General features: G+C 41.4%; 1 protein-coding gene across 1 annotated transcript in view; it reads right to left on the bottom strand.

Annotated features, from left to right (window-relative positions):
- The window catches only part of LOC124605584 (cationic amino acid transporter 4), a 237,570-nt gene that overhangs the window by 57,143 nt on the left and 159,571 nt on the right, over nt 1–20,856 (bottom strand). Inside the window, exons 4-5 of the mRNA XM_047137366.1 lie at nt 17,930–18,178; nt 2,360–2,731 (exon numbers count right to left, since the gene is read on the bottom strand). Coding sequence (XP_046993322.1) covers nt 2,360–2,731; nt 17,930–18,178 — 621 coding nt within the window. The remainder of the gene's footprint in view (nt 1–2,359; nt 2,732–17,929; nt 18,179–20,856) is intronic.

The raw sequence follows: 20,856 nt of genomic DNA, 5'->3' as shown, positions 1-20,856 counted from the left end.
CATTGCACGATGTTTGCTCAGAATGGTCAAGTCAATGCTCTAAGTCAAAATCAGCAGGTGGAAGTAAGTCACAGGAAACTTGTGCAATGCCTTCGAACCGGCAACAAAACGGAAACACACGGATTGGTGCCACACTAGCTCTCCTCTGAAGAAAAAGTACAGAACTCCACCCTCGGCCGGTAAAGTCATGTCGACGGTTTTCTGGAACTCTGAATGGGTTATTCTGTTTGACATGCTCCCTCATGATGCAACAATCAACTCTGAAGCGTATTGTGCTAACCTCTGGAAATTGAAGAAACGACGGGAGCTGACAAAACTTGATCTGACTGGTTTTCCTCATCCGCCCTACATCCCGGATCTCACGCCTTCTGACTTCCATCTGCTATTAGGGTCATTGGAAATTTTGGCGATAGACATCTGAGTAAAATACCTTACCACGCCTATTTTTATTCTCTGCTTTCGTATGGCATCATATTCTGGGGTAACTCATCATTGAGTAAAAGAGTGTTCATTGCACAAAAGCGTGTAATCAGAATAATTGCTGGAGCTCATCCAAGATCATCCTGCAGTCACTTATTTAAAGAGCTAGAAATCTTCACTGTAGCTTCACAATATATATATTCACTTATGAAGTTTGTTATTAACAATCCGAACGAATTCAAAAGAAATAGCAGTGTACATGGCTACAACACTAGGAGAAAGGATGATCTTCACTAGTCAAGGTTAAATCTAACTTTGGCTCAGAAGGGGGTAAATTATGCTGCCACAAAAGTCTTTGGTCACTTACCTAATAGCATCGAAACTCTGACAGATAGCCATATAGCATTTAAAAGGAAATTAAAAGAATTTTTTAATGGCAACTCCTTCTACTCATTAGATGAATTTTTGGATATAGTAAGTGGGTAATTTCCCAACCTCCACAAAAAAAATAATGTTGAGTGTCATGTAATATTTTGTGTAATGTAATTTCTTGTATAGACACCTTTTATTAACCTGACACGTTCCACATCATTACGAAGTGTCATATTCACGATCTATGGAACAAGTACTAATCTAATCTAATCTAATCTGGATGCACTCCACGGAAAGCAGCAAGTGGATGATGGCGATGTTATTGAGGCTGCAAGACGTAGGCTCCGACGTCGACCAGTAGAGTGGAACCATACAGATATACAGACCCTCTACACCTACATCTACATCTACATCCATACTCCGCAAGCCACCTGACGGTGTGTGACGGAGGGTACCTTCAGTACCTCTATCGGTTCTCCCTTCTATTCCAGTCTCGTATTGTTCATGGATAGAAGGATTGTCAGTATGCTTCTGTGTGGGCTCTAATCTCTCTGATTTTATCCTCATGGTCTCTTCGCGAGATATACGTAGGAGGGAGCAATATACTGCTTGACTCTTTGGTGAAGGTATGTTCTCGAAACTTTAACAAAAGCCCGTACCGAGCTACTGAGCGTCTCTCCTGCAGAGTCTTCCACTGGAGTTTATCTATCATCTCCGTAATGCTTTCGCGATTACTAAATGATCCTGTAACGAAGTGCGCTGCTCTCCGTTGGATCTTCTGTATCTCTTCTATCGAGCCTATCTGGTACGGATCCCACACTGCCGAGCAGTACTCAAGCAGTGAGCGAACAAGCGTACTGTAGCCTACTTCCTTTATTTTCGGATTGCATTTCCTTAGGATTCTTCCAATGAATCTCAGTCTGGCATCTGCGTTACCGAAGATCAACTTTATATGATCATTCCATTTTAAATCACTCGTAATGCCTACTCCCAGTTAATTTATGGTATTAACTGCTTCCAGTTGCTGACCTGCTATATTGTAGCTAAATGATAAGGGATCTTCCTTTCTATGTATTCGCAGCACATTACACTTGTCCACATTGAGATTCAGTTGCACCAAGCGTCAATTCGCTGCAGATCTTCCTGCATTTCAGTACAATTTTCCATTGTTACAACCTCTCGATATACCACAGCATCATGCCCAAATTGCCTGAGTGAACTTCCGATGTCATCCACAAGGACATTTATGTATATTGTCAACAGCAACAATCCTACGGCACTCCTCTGCGGCACACCTGAAATCACTCTTACTTCATGTAAGATGGCGATAGGCTGTCGCATTGAGCGGAGATTATGACGAAAAATATGGTTTTTGTAGCCAAAAGAGTGGGAAATAATACGGTGTAAAGCCAAAAGACTTTCAGAAAAAAATGTTCAACATTACTTACTGAACACACCTCATATACTGTGAAATTTTCCATGCAAAACGGGGGACTTCTAAGCTCCCAATCTCTGTCCTAATTTTCAACTGTGCAGCTGCATAGCCGGTTGCTGCATCACGGCTTACCGATGCTGTCGAATCCGACGAACGCGTAGAAGAGCGTAGCGGCGCCTGTTGTAACGCCAGCCAGGCCGTAGGGCAGGAAGCCGCCCATTACCCAGTTCTCGAAGCGGGCGTACCAGAAGCCGACGACGACGATGACGGCCATGACGGCCAGGTTGACGACGGTGAGCAGGCTGTTGACGAGCGCCGAGCCCTTGACGCCGGCGGCGAGCAGCGCGGCGAACGCGACGCAGACGGCGGCGGCCAGGAAGTCCGGGTAGGGCGCGAGCAGCGGCTCGTGCATGCCGCCCGTCAGCGCCAGCGTGGCGTTGCTGATGGCGCGCCCCGACAGCGAGTCCACGTAGCCCGACCAGGCGCGCGCCACCGACGCAGCCCCTGCTCGCACACGCACACTCAGAACACGTCACGCGGCGCAGCGGCAGCAGCGGCCAGGAGGGAGGCGTAGAGCAGAAATATCTCTGGAGTGAGCATTGCGTCCTGCGCATGTTGTCAACATTAAGCTGGAATTGTCGCGTGATCTAGGGACGACGTCGATTGTTAAACGCCACTTCACGTCCGCCATCAGGTGACGTCACGTATTGTCACATAACATCAAATTATTCTACAATACCTTTCGAATGGAGGCATTCGCACAGGTCGTCAACGGAACGTCACGTCATTTCACGGTACGTCAAGGTTTCTCGGAAAGAAAATTTTGACGGAACCAGTCTGTTAACATCTTAAGGGGTTCCGGAACGCCCTATACTTGCAATGTTAAAATAACGCTTATAAATTACATCTTTCCTCACAAAGTATTTGAGGTAGGAAGTTGAACTTTTTACAGATTGTTTATTGGAATATGGGCTACAACTTAACACAGGGATTTTACAAAATTTTTGTTCAGTTATTGAAGATGATTTTTTTCAATTGTAATGAAAATTCACAACATTTTTTTGCAATTTTTTATTTATATATTCAAAAATATACAGTTTTTTTGGAAAAAGGCTGTGTTAAATTATGCAGAAGGTGCTGTGTAACATTTACTGAAAGTTTGAAACAAATATGTTTGGAAGATCCTTAGAAAACATGTAATTAGTATGAGAAAATAAAAGTTTTGGGAATCGAGCGACAAAGATTAGATTAACTTTTTAGTGCATTCCAGGTCCATAGGATGGATTATCTTCATCCTCTGCAAACTCCTCCTCCAGCTTCCTCTTGTTCCTCCTCCTGTTTACTCTTGCTTGTATTTCTAGACTCTTTACAGCCCTGTCTGCAGCCCGAACGCGTTCCTTGTCTAAAGCAAGCATCGCTCGTTGTTGTGTTCGTAGATTTTGCTACCATTTTCTTCAGTTGCAGTTACTGCAACACTGTTCCAAGAGGTGGTCATGTATGAACACTTATCACATTTCAGTTGTATTTCACTAGCAAGTCCTACGTGCTTTATTATGGAGAGTTCCAGACCAACTTCACTACAATGAATACATCTTACACAGTTTGAAAAAATTCCTTTGAGAACCGACATATCAAATATTTCATTCACATCCGATTCGCCCATAAAACACTCATAGTTTTCACTCATTGAACCAAGCTTCTTCTGTGAAGTATTTTCTTTCCCACTTTGACTGCTATGGGCAGGTGTACTTGAGAGGTTAGGTTCACTCACTTGGTTATCGTCTTTATTGTTTACAGTAATAACACATACCTTTGGCTTTCCAACATTTCTCCTTTTCTTAAAAGCCTTCAGAGGATTTCTAATAACTTTACTTTTACTCATTATTATACTTCAACAAAACAGAGACTCAAGAAACAGAATTAATTACGAATATTTTCGAGATAACGACAGAGTAAATAAACATGAAACAATCGACAATCACACCACCAATATATATTGAACCATCACAGGTTAGCCACAACACATACTTTATCTCACATCACTAAAATGTACCTGATGAACACGGACGTTAATAATAACACCATTTGACAGCGGTTTAACAGCGCCACAGTGGGTCACGCCCATGTAGAACACATTTCAAAAAAAATTTAAAAATAGTTGTAGTCTTCGGAATTGAATAAATTATATATCTATTAAAAGGTAGTAGTCTGCAGATTCAGAAAACGCAAAAAAGTAAAAATTGAACTTTTCATGATTTTGAGCCTTTCCGGAGCCCCTTAAGTTAACCTATTTTCGCCGCGCTCATTCTCCTTATAATAGTGGATTTTGCACTGTTGTATCTTCATAATCTTTATTTTATAATAGCGCTTTGTTTTAGTGACAAATTGGAGATGTTCCATGACGAGTGGGATATTTTTTCCACTTTCTTACGCAACCGAGGTCGTATATCTGAAGGCGAAAAGTTATTTAGGTTTTACGATAACACAACAGTGCTGACGCCCACAATATATATGTATAACAACATAAGTAGACGAAGCTAATTCCACCATACGACATTTTAAGCAAAAAAGTCAGCTTTAATGAAGGAGTAAAATACAGTTGTTTATGACGTTGTTAATTACGTAAGAAAAAACAATGGATAAGTTTAACAGGCTTCATTAATTCGTTTAAAGCTTTTTTTGATGTGTATGAATGTACATACTTTCCTAGCAAATAATTGTCGATGTTTTGAAACGTTGTCTCACTTCTCAGTAATTTACCAAACATAACTGCTCAAGATCATAGGTCATAAAGTTTGCTTCAGCCATTGATAAACTTTTGTCATTGTTAGCTCCTCAGTTCTGATACTATACTCTAACATTTTATGCATATTAGGGATGGTGACTCACAACCCCAATTTTGCCGTTCAGCACTGTGTTAAGCGACTTGACGAGATGTGACATGAAAGACATTGTAAATACATGCTGACGTGAAGCTTCTGTGACGTAATGCTCGTTCATTTTGCTCTTCAAAGCTAAGAGCACAATTTATTTCAAATATCAGACGTAAACTGCTATGGTGCCTGCAAAACGTCTATACTAAATCCAGAGCACTTACGAAGGGAATCTGTATTTACTAAAGTGCGCGTCATTTATGACGGCGGCCGAGTTTAGGTTCGTTCTGCGCATCTGACGTCACAAAACACAGTCAGCCAATGAACAGAGAATGACGTTGCCAGAGCTCGACTGCAGTGCAGAGCACGGACGAGTGTCTTCAGTTTTAGAAACGTTCAGTCATAAATAAAGTAATTGAATGAAAGCAATGTCTTGATAGCAGACTTTCTTTTATAGAAAGTTTGGGAAAAGCATTCTTTATATCAATTGCTTCAAATTCTATTAATTAATTAAACCAAACAAGCAATAAGCCTCCTAATTCAGGCGATAGCAAGGAAAGGTGTTTGTATCATTCTCACTAATCGCTTTTTCGCAATAAAGAACACCGGTAATTGTTTATTTCCTATTGTATTTCGATGAAGCATGAGTAATTCATAGCCATACCAACAGTGTTTGTCGGTATTTTGCGTGATATTTTAAAGTCCTCCGGGAGATACATTGAACGAAGAGCTGCATTAGTGTAATGGTTAAAGTGTATGGCTGCCAAGCAAACGGTTCTGAGTTCAAACCTTAATGGGTGCTTAATATTTTCTTTATTTAAAAACAATATCAAAGTGTCTTACTTCATGAATTTTATTCGTTTGAATGTAATTTTTTGAAATTTCTAGTGGCATCTAAAATCGACCATATGGAAAGTATACACTGTGGACTTTTACCTCTGCAAACTCTTCAAAATTTCGTGCAATGGTTTACTGCATTTAGCGCTGCACAATAACTGCGTTGAACATAGAAACAAAATTAAGTCATTTATAGGGGGAAAGGTATCAGTGAAGAAGATGTGTAAAAATCAAATTTTTGGGCCAAATAGGTTGTGTGAAATCGAATGATAAAGTGTATCAAAGCAGTCGAAACACCATGTGTCTGCACAGGCGAGCAGTGCAATGATGAAAATATCGCGCACAGCATGGAATGCGGGGAGCACGTCTCTGTAGCAGCGAAAGGGTTAATGCGGCCGTGGTAGCTTTACTTCATAAACTGGGCGCTCCCCCCTAAATGTAGGTTTGCGAACTATGCTATACTATGGCGCTGCTTCTCTTGGCGCGTACAACTGGCAACGCAGCAATCTCCTGCATCTGGGCGGGCATGCGTGAACCGCCATGATAAAAGAATTGAACTATAGCGATATGACAACATTCAAAATTTATAGGACAAATGTCGGACAAATCTACGGTGTACCAAGATCACGTGACCATTGTGGCAAAGTATGTTGACAACACAAATTCAATTCTGCGCTTCTGAATGCTCACTCCAGAGATATTTCTACTCTATGGAGGGAAGCGCAGAACACTAACAGGCTCCTTCCCATAGAGTAAATATCTCTGCAGTGAGCACTGCGTTCTGTGCATGTTGTCAACCTTAAACCAGGATTGTCACGTATTTTCGGGACTTCGCTGTGCGTGTGTGCTTTCTGCAGCGTTTGAAGTTTATAATATCAAGAGTTTTTGTTGTGTTTCATCGTAGATTGATAGTGTAATAGCGAGGGTGAATTGCTGTTGTAGCTATGGATGCAAAGAAAAATATGTGAAAGGAGGGATAGTAACTTACTGGTGCTCTTCACCCAGACGATTCTAATAAAATATACAGGGTGTATCATGTAGCTCTAATTATAGTTATCATGTAATTAAGAGACACTGTATATGTTTAAAAATTTCGAGACGCATTATAATTAATGCTTGATTCTGTAGACCTATTTTTCTACGATTCTATGACTATATAATAGATATTACAGCTCGTACAAAAGCTTACAAACAATCGCTTCCTCTCGTAAATTTGCTAGTGGAACAGGAAAGGGAATTGTTAGTTATTTCAGTCAATATTATCCTCCATGCATTTATCAGTGACTTGTCGATTATGTATATAGATTACGCAGTCTACTATTTTATTTAATAAACTGGGAGCAAGTACGTAAAATGCGTTAAATAAATACTTCAAAGTGTCACCAGTAAGAAAACTTGTGCTTTATGTCGCAAAAACGAGAAAATAAATATCCAGAAATAGCAGAAAAAAGGATGAATTAGCAGGGATATAATCGCTAATGTGTGGCAAAGTCGGTGTTTTTCGGACACTTGCAAAAGTACTAGCGTACTGTCAAGTCATTTTTCAAGACTATCACTGAAAAAATGTACGTCAGGTTCTGTAATAATATAAAGTGCCGTATCATACCGAAAACTACCAAAAAGTGAGTGCATCTGAACTGTGACACCCATCGCAAAGAAGCAGATTGTAATATCACTTGCCCTTGAAAGTTACACAGCTGCTTTATTCCTGGTATCAAATGGATACTGTTAAAATGTCTGCGCAACATATATAAATAATCCACGACACGTTCGAAAAGAATCCGTCTGTACTAGGGATGTAGTGACATTCTAAATATACAGGGCGCTGTACGGACAAACACATGACGTCCCGAGAACACGTGACCACGCCGGCAATGTATGTTGAGTTGCTGTGAATGCTCACTCCAGAGATATTTACTCTATGCCTCTATGCTCCTTCCCCCATCTGCCCCCCCCCCAAAAAGGAGAGGGAGGGACTAGGGAGGGGGGTGGAGGAACTGGCTGGCGGCAGCCTTACTGGTGCTCTTCACCCAAACGATTCTAATAAAATATACAGGGTGTATCATAATTAAAGATGTAAATGCATACAGCTGAAAGTACACGATGGTTGAAGCAAGAAAATCTCAGCAAATGTAAGTCAGCATATGACTGCCTCCAAAGACCTTCAGTATTAAAAATTTTAAGAAATCTAGGACTCCATACAAAACTAATTAAAATAATACAACTCACTCTAACCAACACCAAATCAAAAGTGAAGTTTAGAGGAGAAATTTCGGAACCATTCCTCATAAAAACAGGCTTAAGACAAGGTGACTGCCTATCACCATTACTGTTCAACTGTGCACTGGAATACATAATGAGAGAATGGTACAAGGACAATCCAAAGAGGATAAGAATTGGAAGTGCAAAAGTTGATATTAGCTTAAACTGATTGGGATTCGCTAATGATCTTGCTCTCCTAGCCAACACCATTCAAGAAGCCAGGCAACAAGTGAAATCACTACAAGAAATAGCAGAGAAAGTAGGCCTTAAAATATCATTTGAAAAAACGGAGATTATGCTAACTGATCCACCACTTGCAAACAAAATTACAATAGGAGAACAGGAAATCAAAACTGTTGATAAATTTAAATATTTAGGCGAAATAATAACATACAATCTAAATGAGAAGCCATCATGGCAGAATAGAATAAAAAAACTGAACTATGCAAATTACATTACCAAAACTACATACAACAAAAAAAGCCTATCTATAGATGCAAAATTAAAACACTATAAAACAGTTACACAACCAGAAATAACGTATGCAGCTGAAAACAACTAATACAGCAGAAATTGACAGAATACTAAAAATAGAAAGAAGAATAATTAGGACATGTATAAATAAACAGTATAAAATAAATGGACATTGGCGAATATCATCAAATGAAACAGTATATAAGACAATAGAACCAGTCATGAGCACAATCAAGAAGAAACGCATCTCATCCTTTGGACATCTGATGAGAACTCCAGAAAACAGAATTAGTAAAAAAATAATAGAAAAATGTGGAATAGCAAGTTCGACATTAAATGGATCACAGAAATTAAGGACGATATAAAAGAACTTCAAATTACAGTAGATGACCTAAAAAACAAGACAGAGAAAACCAGAATACTGCAAGACCCGCAAACCAGACTACAAATGAAAATCAATAAAAGGAGTACAGGAAGAGCTGTCTCAGATGAAGAAAGAAAGAAAATATCTGAAATAATAAAGAAATATTGGGCAGACAGAAGAGATAAAACATCTTTTATATAAGAACAGACTCTAATAATTATATTACCTAAATATCATATTAAGTTACTGTTGAACCAAATTGTATCCCTATGTAACAACTTGTTTAGAACTTTGTATTTTTGACTAGAGTGGTCCAATGAAGGCCATAAAATAAATAATAATAATAATAAAATAAAAATAAAAAAACAGCAATAAAAAACCGTTTGCAGGATAACTACGACCGTTACCAGCCACTGCTGATATGATAACATTTCCATAGCGTAGGGTCGCAGTCATATAATACCGTTTAAACGACACTTCCGCCATTTGACTGTATAGACTGTTTATTCTACTGTACAGTCATGATTTCGGCCTGTGGACATTTTAAGGGGGGTAGGACGTCAAACAGGCCGACTTGGAGCAGGAGAGACACTACAGGACATTTTAATTTCCACTGTCTATATTTTTGCAAATAAATTCATAAAACTTTGGCAGCATGACCAGGAAGGATTCAGGATTCACACTCATAACAGTGGAAGTTCAAAAACATAACAAAATAAAATTTTTTACATGTGAAATTTCATCATTTTTTCACTTACTATTGGCTGCATTTGTTGCTGTAGGTACACTTTTCTTCGTAAGTAAGAGAGATTCTTCGATGAATTTTGCACAGCATACAAACCATACTTACAGGCGTACGAAACTGTAGAATGTATTTAATTAATAGTTAAATGAATGATCTACTTACATTTTAAACTTCATGTTTAGAAAAAACCCAAATTCTACAGTTAATTATCTAAATTTTTACCACAGTTTTTAATAGATTTGGAAAATTCTAGAGTTTTACATTAAAGAGTAAGTACACCTAGCTCGAAAGTAGTAAGTTATATATTTTGAATGTTACATGTACCTAAGTACAGAAATTTGTGTTTTCTGGAAAATGGCCATTAAAGTTTCTGCTTGTATTTGGCATGTTTTGAGAACTGTCCAGCACCATAACCAGGTTCTTTTCCATTTTCTAAATCAGTTTCCTTCCTTTTCACATCCCCATGATGCACGCCTCTTGATTTTATCACCTCCAAAAATGATTTATCTGTTTTCACTACACACTCTCTGCCTATTGCTTACAAAGCTTTGATGCAGTTCACGCTGGACCTAATTCCCATTTTCTCTAAAACATATTTCCTGCTTTACACACCATCATTAAAACACGAAACTGAATCATATACACCAATAGCAAGTGCACTCCTTCGCACAAAAGAAGTTTTTGGCAATCTTTCCCATACACATTGGTTGAAACTTTCATTTGGGTTTTTGGTACCGCCATGAAGACATTTTTTCAATAAGTTTTCATTTGCAGGGTCCCTGAATATAAGTTTGATGACAATCTCTGGCACAAATATAAACATTCGAATTCTACAGAGCGAAATACACTTACGTATGACAGAAGAACACTGTCCAAAGGAGTGTGGCGCTGCATTACGGTACACTTAGGAGCAAATAACGTTCCTTATAATCTCTCAAACATATATGTTTTATACACTAAACTATTCAGGAAGATGTGCGCTACAAAATAGGCATATTTTTGAAAAATCGGTTTTCTTTTTAATTTTTGACGTCCTACCCCCCTTAAAGTGGCACAATGAAAAGATATATGTATACTAAATGCATGAAAAATGCAATTGTTCAGAAAGTGGCAACATTATGCCAATACAATGTAGGATCAAAATTCTTTAAATGTTTTTTGGAATTTAAAAAATTATTGAAATTGTGTTACTTACACATTAAGCATGATCAGACTAATTATGTATTTTCATAGTGCATTTCATATTGAGTATAGTACATGACATATAACAGTCCCTTCATACCATTGTTGCATTTTTTGGTATAACCACATTTGTTTACATTACATATTCACAACTTTAGAACGACCATGCAAAGATATAGGCCTATGAACCTTGTCCAGTTTATGTAACTCTGGTCTTCAATGGATTCAGCCATAGAGTCTTTCTTTCTTTCTTTCTTTTGCTTGTGCCTTTTCCCGCAGTTAGGCAGGGTCAGCACGGTTAATCGGATTTGGCAATATTAGTGGAAGGGGTGGCCGGATGCCCTTCCTGCCGCCACCCCATACCCCACGGGACGGAATTAGTGTACCCCAATTGTCTGCGACTAGTGTAATCCATGGAATAGTACGAAAGTGTTCAAATGTCTGCGAACCGTGTAACTGAGGCGAGATGTGGGGACCATCCCGGTATTCACTTAGGGGATGTGGAAAACTGCCTAAAACCACATCCAGGGGCTGATCGGCACACCGGCCGTCATCGTTAATCCGCCAGGCGGATTCGATCCGGGTCCAGCGCACCTATCCGAGTCCAGGAAGCAGCGCATTAGCGCTCTCGGCAAATCTGGGATTCAGCCATAGATTACCCCACATAAATTGACATCATACGATGTTCATCTTTGGCTTCAATTAAATGACTAAATTTGACAAATAATGGGGCCTTTACATATAATAACTGTTTTTAGTGATCATTTTATGGCACAGTTATTCAGTTTATGTCAGACATGTTGGTTCTATCTCTGCCAGAGACTTTGTATGTTCTCACTTTTATACTGCAACACCTGAATCATATAATGAAGTTTAATGTATCTCGACAATGACTTTGTTTCCAGGAATCTGATCATGTTTGAAGTGTACATAACATAATTTCTAAAATTTTTTAAAAAAAGTTAAAAATTTTGATCCTACATTGTATTTCCATAATATTACCTAGTTTCTGGTCCATTGTATTTTTTAAGCATTCTTTACACAGATATCTTTTCAGTGCGGTATGCAAAACATTGAACAATAGAATAAACAAACTATAAAGACAAATGGCGGAACTTTCATTTAAACACTATTGATATGATTCTGTGTAGACACCACATGTTGAATGATGTGATATTTGTTTACATATTCTATACGTCAGAGCTGTAAACAAACCGAACACGACAGTACCAGTACACATTCACAGTGCCATTCCCATCAGTTGTTCGCGGAATGTCAGCTGTGTTCTGGGGATGTTGGTGCTAACATGGAACATTACAGTAATGAGGAGTAATAGGATATGCATGTCGCATGTGGTAAGCAATGCACGGGAGGCGGCATGCTTGAACCAAGAACCATACCCTGCCCAAAGTCACCTTGAATATCAAATCTTTATAAGGGTGCAGCAGAACTTCCGAGAAACTGGGAGCTTTGCACTTGCTTTGGGAGCGGGTAGGCATGCACGAATTACATCTGTGCTTGAAAATGTGGAGCTGGGAACAGTCGATCATTCTTCAGGAGTCTCGACAAGCAGACGTGCCGCACAAGTCCCTGTAATGAGCCATAGCAGTGTTTGCAGAAAAGTGCATCACTGTGCTATGTACTTGTACCATCTCCAAATCTTCAGTATCTTAGTGAGGAAAACAAACGTTCAGTCAGCGCATGTGACAACAAGCTGTAGGCAACCCTACGTTTGACAATAACATTTTAATTACAGATGAAGCAGGTTTCACGCGTAATGGTGTGTTTAATTATCACAATTCTCACATTCGGAGTCATCTATGCCACAACCCATATGCTACGCATGATTTTCAACACCAGTGACCTTCCTCAGTGAATGCATGGTTGTGGGTATTAGGTGATCGTCTAATTGGAGCGTACATGTTTAACAAAAAAAAAAAAAAAAAAAAAAAAAATCACTGGACGGAATTACCTTATCGTTTAGGATTGCTTGAAGATGTTGCGTTAGAGCAACGCCAGAGGATGTGGAATATGCCTGGTGAAACACCGGCATGTTTTGCTGCTGTAGTGAGACGACGTCTAAAGCGTTGATGTGGCCAAAGGTGGAAGGGGCGAGGAGGACCTGCACTGTGGTCTCCAAGAACACCTGATCTGAGCCCCCCATATTTCTGTGTTTCGGGTCGTCTTAATGGTGTAGCGTACACCACTCCAGTTACCATGGTTGAAAACTTGGAGCAGAGACTTATCAGTGACTGCCAAGAATTCTGAAATGATCCAGGCGTGTTTAAAAGGATACGAAACTCTTTGTGGCGACGGGTAAGGGCTTGCATTCGGGTACAAGGACGGCGTTTTGAACACTTCCTTTAACTATGACTACAGCCATGTAACTGTTGATGTCTTCATTCAAAACAACTGCGCTTCTACCAAATTATCTCTAATAACTTTTTTTAATTTTGCGCAATATTGTTACCTTTTCCAAACTGGGATGAATTTTAAATACAGTCATGTCGCAATTATCTCGCAAACAGTTCGTTTACGGACCTATGTCTAACGAGACTTTTTGCTTCTAGGATTGTGTACTTTCAACTATTTGCGTTTACGTCATTAACTAGGATACACCCTGTATACATAAATTTAAAAAAAATAATGGTATTAACAGGGAGAACTTACAGATTGGCCATCTTCGATATCCCTTATAAAAACGTGATCTGAGGGTCAGAGCCCAGGCATCATTTTGCTAAAGCAGTATGTAATTTTGAAGATCTCCATTGGCTGTTAAGTACAAAAATTCGAGGTATTAACAGATCAGCATGTGACTGTACCTAATATCCTAGTCTTCTTTGTGATGGTGCAGGTTCTATTCTCGCTAAGCGCAACTTTTTTTATTTTCATTTCAATTCTGTATTTATTATCAAATCGAAAAAGTAATTGACAAATATTAAAACATATACTCATGTTCAGAAAAACAGAACACCTTGAAAGACTAGAACAGGACGTTCATATTCCCAGGCCACCTACATTAGTATGTTCTGCAGAAATAATTAACATTTGAACCATGTCGGCCCGCGGGTTCAAGGTCAACATCGATATCGCGGCGCAACACCACCTACCGGTAAAATGCGGCTGCGGCTCTAGTTGTCAATATAAACCGAATTTAATGGATCAGTGTGACTTAAGCAGATGTGCGGGATGCCTCACAGACATATGTGCAAACTGTACCGTCAAACCAGTCAGTTTGAAAGAGGGCGCATTATCAGCATGAGAGAATGTGATGCATCCATCTGGGAAATTACTGCTCGTGTGGGACGAAGTTTTTCGGGAGTGCAACGGGTGTGAGCAGAATGGTTCATGGAAGGTCGTAGAAAACCACGAGATGGGTCAGGTCGCACCACACAGACCACCCGCCGAGGAGATCGACATCTCATACGAATGGCGCTGCAGAACAGATCTGCGTCCTCCTCGGCTCTCGCTGAACAGTGGAACAGTGTAACACATCGTACACTGTCAGGGGTGACAGTCCTTCACCATTTATTATGTCGTGGGTTACGTGCGCATCACCCACTTCTGCGCTTGCCTTTAACGAATGACATGTTAGAGGGCAATGATGTACAGAATGACGTCACTGCAGACAGGAGTGGCATCAGATAGTCTTTTCGGACGAATCCAGGCTCTGTTTGTATGAAAATCATGGCTCCATTTTGATTCACTGCATACATGGGGAGCAGCATCACAGTGACTGCATTCGCACAAGACATACAGCGCCAATTAAAGGCCTTATGGTATGGGATGCTGTTGGGTACAACCAGAAATCACAGTTAGTGTTTGTCCAGGGCACTGTGACCGGTGTGACCTACGTGAATGACGTCCTGCGACCCGTAGCCATACCCTTCCTGTAAAACACCCTAGACGCCATTTTTCAGCAAGCCAATGCACGACCCTATGTTGCTGCACGTACAAATGCGTTCTTGGTGTCACAGGATGTCAGCCTTTTGCCCAGGTCCGCTAGATCACTGGACTTGTCGCCAATCGAAAATGTTTAGGATATAGTGAAATGACGGGTGCAGTGTTGTGACCCAATGCCAACCACCTCAGATGTACTTTGGAACAAGGTGAATGCAGCATGGGTGGCTATACAACAGGACGCCATTCGCGCCTTATATGCGTCGATACCGTCGCACGAGGAACAAATTATCAGGGCCCATGGTGGTCCCTGCGCCTGCTAGGCACCAGGACACATGGTGAACGAAGGTAACTGAAATACTAATTATGTCTGCTGAACATACTAATGTACATGCCCTGCGAATATGAACGTCCTATCTTTAGTCGTTCAGGGTGTTCTGTTTTTTTTTTCTGAACATGAGCGTAGTTCTCGAACGGCAACATATTTTATCTATAATTACTAAATCGAATGAAAATGTAAATATTCACAATAAATTAAAATTTGGTACAAAAATGTGAAACATGAAACAGAAAATAAAATACTCTTTTATTTCATATGCACATATTGTTCAAAATCTCTGCATGAAACATCAAGCTGTGATAGATTACGTCATGGGGAAGAATTTTTGCTGCAGACAAAATGTTCATTCACATTTGCCACCGATGCTAGGCATTCTTATGTATAAGTTATGCCCCTGAGAGGTGGCAGGGTTCACGCACTCTACTGTGTGTGTATGCAGTGTGTTGTGCATAGAATGCAATCATCTGCTCCACGTGAAGGAGGTTCAGCAGAGCTAAATTTAAGGACATGAAATGTATTCACAAAGCTGTATAAGGGAATGACGACAGTGAAAATTTGTGCAGGACCGGGACTCAAACCCGGATTTCCTGATTTACACAAGTGGTTGCCTTAACTGGCTTTTTTTATTTTTTTTTTACAGGAATTGGTCAGTGGGCAGCGGTCGAATTCCGAGGCGTGGCCACAGTGTCCCTCTCACCTCCACCGAGACTGTGGAGCATAGGAAAGTGGGAGACATGAAAATCAATAGAAGTGAAGGCTTTTCTTCTTATTTATTTATTTACTTTGTAACTTTTACTATTATTATGAAATTATGTGGAACAGACGTCACCTACTAGGGAAAAATAAAAACAAAAGACAGGGCACAAAAAATTACGCTCATTTGTGGCGTGCTCTCCCATCCGCAGTGATCAGGGGAAGAATCGACCACAGGTAGCTGAAACTCAGACACCGCCCGGGTGGGGGTAGGTGCCCTCAGCTCCCGGCGTTCCCCAACTATGTGGAGGTCTAACAAAGACCCTTCGGTAAAGTGGCATGTGCTCGAGCGCTGCATGGCCTGTTTGTAAATAGATACAGGAGTTGAGGCGAGATTTTGGTCCCTAGCGAAATAGGTAACTGACCACCTACCCCTCAATCCAAGTAATGGCATGATATTTGGCGGCGGCAAAATATGAGTCCTCCAGTTACAGGAAAAATCGCGGTCCGATTGAATGTAGTGGCACTTGGATGTAGCAGGCGGTCATGAATAGACAGACGTCGTGTGGAGAGGCGCAGGTCAGATGGTGGTCACAATGTTGAGTTGCTGGCAAAGGAGACAAATAATTGAATTCGACAAACCGATGTCGTGCAGTCGCTGTTTTGTAGCAAATTTCCTGTTGACTATGTGGTACCACATGGTACTCCACAGTGTGGGCCACTGGATGGAGAGATATCTGGTATCCAAGACGTTACGAGGAATACGGCGCAATAATAGGTTGTAAAAATCCTTGGTCCTGCGTGGATGGGTTCCTGGGTTGGTTGGCTGGTTTTGGGGAAGGAGACCAGACAGCGAGGTCATCGGTCTCATCGGATTAAGGAAGAATGGGGAAGGAAGTCGGCCGTTGGGTTCCTGGGAAGCTGGTATCTGTGTAACTTTAGTTGACGAAAATGGTTGAAAAGTGAGACAAATGAGGCGCGATGTGGCCGACAGACACCGGCGGTGGGGTAGACGCAGGCAGGAGGATCTCAAGCAAGCTGCGGATTAGGGATGTGCTCCGTCTGGTCCATCATTTTCTCATAGTACTCATACATAAAGCAGGTGCTTGCATACAGAGACGAGTCTGAGACCACGATCCCATTGGGGTAGGGTAAGTGTCTCATAACGGACTTTAAACATGGAACCAGCTGTAAGACAGTAGCCAAGGGCCGCCTGAGGGATGCGCCCAGTCGGCGTAGGCAGAGAAAGCACTTAGTTTCCGTGGGCCAATTTTGATGCTACCTAAAAATTAAGGAACTCAATGTTTTGAGGTGTGTTCTGGGACACAGGAGATTCTGGTAGACGTCGTTGTAACAGACGATGGAAATTCGTCGTGGCTGTGTGTATGATGGGGGTAAAGGCAATGCCCAGGTACCGGAATGTCTGCACTAATGGTAGGGGTGCCACTTCACCTTGCTGGAGGCCTCGTCTGATTGCAGAAGATTTGGCGACATTCACGGTACTGCCTGCAGCAGCCTCATAACGGATAATCCATGAGGAGAGGGGTTTGAAACGTAGCGCTACAGGAGGATGTTGAAACTTGGACTGGTAGATCGCATAACCAATGAGGAGGAACTGATTGCAACTGAGGAAGAAAGAAATTTATTGTACAATTCGATCACAATAGGTAATCGGTTCACAGGACATATCCTAAGGCAACAAGGTATCACTAATTTGGTAATGGAGAGAAGAGTAGGGTAGGGAGGCATAGGGATTACGGAAGGAGACCATGGACTGATTACAGAGAGCAAGTTCAAACGAATGCAGATTTCAGTAGTTATGGAAAGATGACTACGCTTGCACAGGTGAGTTTAAATTCCTTGAGTAAATGAATCAATCGCTCATTTCAAACATCGTTGCAAGAAAACTAGCTACCAGTGCAACTTAAAATCTATTTTTAGCTCTTTATTAATGCTACGGAGAGTAAGGATATGTGACTAAATAACGGAGTTCGGTGCAGTAAGACACTGCTGCGCCTGCGTCGAGACGAACCTATCATGTGCTCGAGGATGATGTTCCAGCCGATGATGAAGGCCCAGAACTCGCCGATGCTGATGTAGGTGTAGACGTAGGCGGAGCCCGCCTTGGGGATGCGCGTGCCGAACTCTGCGTAGCACAGGGCCGCGAGCAGCGAGGTGAGGCCGGCCAGCATGAAGGACAGCACGATGCCGGGGCCCGCGATGTCGCGCGCCACCGGCCCGATCATCACGTAGATGCCCGCGCCCACCATGTGCCCCACTCCTGCACACCGACACAAACACGTATACACATTAGAGAGGCACAGGAGACAGTACTCCCCTCAAGCACCTAGACCAGGGTCTCCAAACTACGGCCCGCGGGCCGAAACCGGCCCGAGAGGGCCGGCAAACCGGCCCGCGTTAGCTGGCTGGACATCCCCGGTATCCGGCCCGCCAAATATTTGAGGTGGTACCTATACTGCCAACAACTGAGTTTCGAGGCCTATCGCGACCAATTCACCGCGACATGGGCTCTGCTACTCGCTACAAGACTACATAACTAAACTTATTGTTGCGCCGCTTGAAATAACAATGCGTTGACATACTCTACCTCTGTTACGTCTTGCAGTAATAGTGTTGGTAACAATGATTTTGAGATTTCGTTGACTTTGCAGGACGCTTTCGTGAAGAAGGTGCAGTGACATGCTTTTTTGTCGGTGAAATTCGCCAGAATAAAATAGGCCAGAATTTCGGTCAGGTACGTTCACCAATCAAAATTATGTAATTAAATAAAAATCGTAGTTCGTTTCAGTGCTAGCTATTCCCACAACCTTAGACTTTTGCGATTTCATCTTTCCTTTAGCCTTACATTACGGTGATCATGGAGTGCTAGGGTGCTTTAATCCCAATAGGTAGATCTTGGCCCTTATGACTTCGTGGAGGAGTCAATGTGGCCCGCGGACTAAAAAGTTCGGAGACCCCTGACCTAGACCATAGGTTCTCAGTCTTTTCCGCCCCACCGCCGTCGTTTCGAAGAAAAAATTACTCAGCGCCCCTCCCCTTTTTTCATGGCAAAGAAATCAGAAACAGACTCGATCTACAGGAAAATTAAAGGGACCTTTGGAGAAAAGAGAACCACTTGTGTGAATATCAAGAGCTCAGATGGCAACCCAGTTCTAAGCAAACAAGGTTCAAAAATGGTTCAAATGGCTCTGAGCACTATGGGACTTAACATCTGTGGTCATCAGTCCCCTAGAACTTAGAACTACTTAAACCTAACTAACCTAAGGACATCACACACATCCATGCCCGAGGCAGGATTCGAACCTGCGACCGTAGCAGTCCCGCGGTTCCGGACTGAGCGCCTGAACCGCTAGACCACCACGGCCGGCAAGCAAACAAGGGAAAGCAGAAAGGTGGAAGGAGTATATAGAGGGTGTATACAAGGGAGATGTACTTGAGGACAATATTATGGAAATGGAAGAGGATGTAAATGAAGATGAAATGGGAGATATGATACTGCGTGAAGAGTTTGACAGAGCACTGAAACACCTGAGTAGAAACAAGGCCCCGGCAGTAGACAACATTCCATTAGAACTACTGACGGCCTTAGGAGAACCAGTCCTGACAAAACTCTACCATCTGGTGAGCAAGATGTATGAGACAGGCGAAATACCCTCAGACTTCGAGAAGAATATAATAATTCCAATCCCAAAGAAACCAGGTGTTGACAGATGTGACAATTACCGAACTATCAGTTTAATAAGCCATGGATGCAAAATACTAACGCGAATTCTTTACAGACGAATGGAAAAACTGGTAGAAACCGACCTCTGGGAAGATCAGTTTGGATTCCGTAGAAATATTGGAATACGTGAGGCAATGGTGACCTTACTACTTATCTTAGAAGAATGATTAAGGAAAGGGAAACCTACGTTTCTAGCATTTGTAGACTTAGAGAAAGCTTTTGACAATGTTGACTGGAATACTCTCTTTCAAATTCTGAAGGTGTCAGGGGTAAAATACAGGGAGCGACAGGCTATTTACAAATTGTACAGAAAGCAGATGGCAGTTATAAGAGTCGAGGGACATGAAAGGGAAGCAGTGGTTGGGAAGGGAGTGAGACAGGATTGTAGCCTCTCCCCGATGTTATTCAATCTGTATATCGAGCAAGCAGTAAAGGAAACAAAAGAAAAATTCGGAGTAGGTATTAAATTCCAGGGAGAAGAAATAAAAACTTTGAAGTTCGCCGATGACATTGTAATGCTGTCAGAGACAGCAAAGGACTTGGAGGAGCAGTTGATCGGAATGGACAGTGTCTTGAAAGGAGGATATAAGATGAACATCAACAAAAGCAAAACGAGGATAATGGAATGTAGTCGAATTAAGTCGGGTGATGCTGAGGGGATTGGATTAGGAAATGAGACACTTAAAGTAGTAAAAGAGTTTTGCTATTTGTGGAGCAAAACAACTGATAATGTTCTAAGTAGAGAAGATATAAAATGTAGATTGGCAATGGCAGGGAAAGCGTTTCTGAAGAAGAGAAATTTGTTAATATCGAGTATAAATTTAATTGTCAGGAAGTCGTTTCTGAAAGTATTTGTATGGAGTGTAGCAATGTATGGAAGTGAAACATGGACAATAAATAGTTTGGACAAGAAGAGAATAGAAGCTTTCGAAGTGTGGTGCTACAGAAGAATGTTGAAGATTAGATGGGTAGATCACATAACTAATGAGGAGGTATTGAATAGAATTGGGGAGAAGAGGAGTTTGTGGCACAACTTGACAAGAAGAAGGGACCGGTTGGTAGGACACGTTCTGAGGCATCAAGGGATCACAAATTTAGCATTGGAGGGCAGCGTGGAGGGTAAAAATCGTAGAGGGAGACCAAGAGATGAATACACTAAGCAGATTCAGAAGGATGTAGGATGCAGTAAGTACTGGAAGATGAAGAAGTTTGCA

Source organism: Schistocerca americana, chromosome 3 (assembly GCF_021461395.2).
Source record: "Schistocerca americana isolate TAMUIC-IGC-003095 chromosome 3, iqSchAmer2.1, whole genome shotgun sequence".
NCBI lineage: Eukaryota > Metazoa > Arthropoda > Insecta > Orthoptera > Acrididae > Schistocerca > Schistocerca americana.
This window is presented reverse-complemented; position numbering and strand designations above follow the sequence as displayed.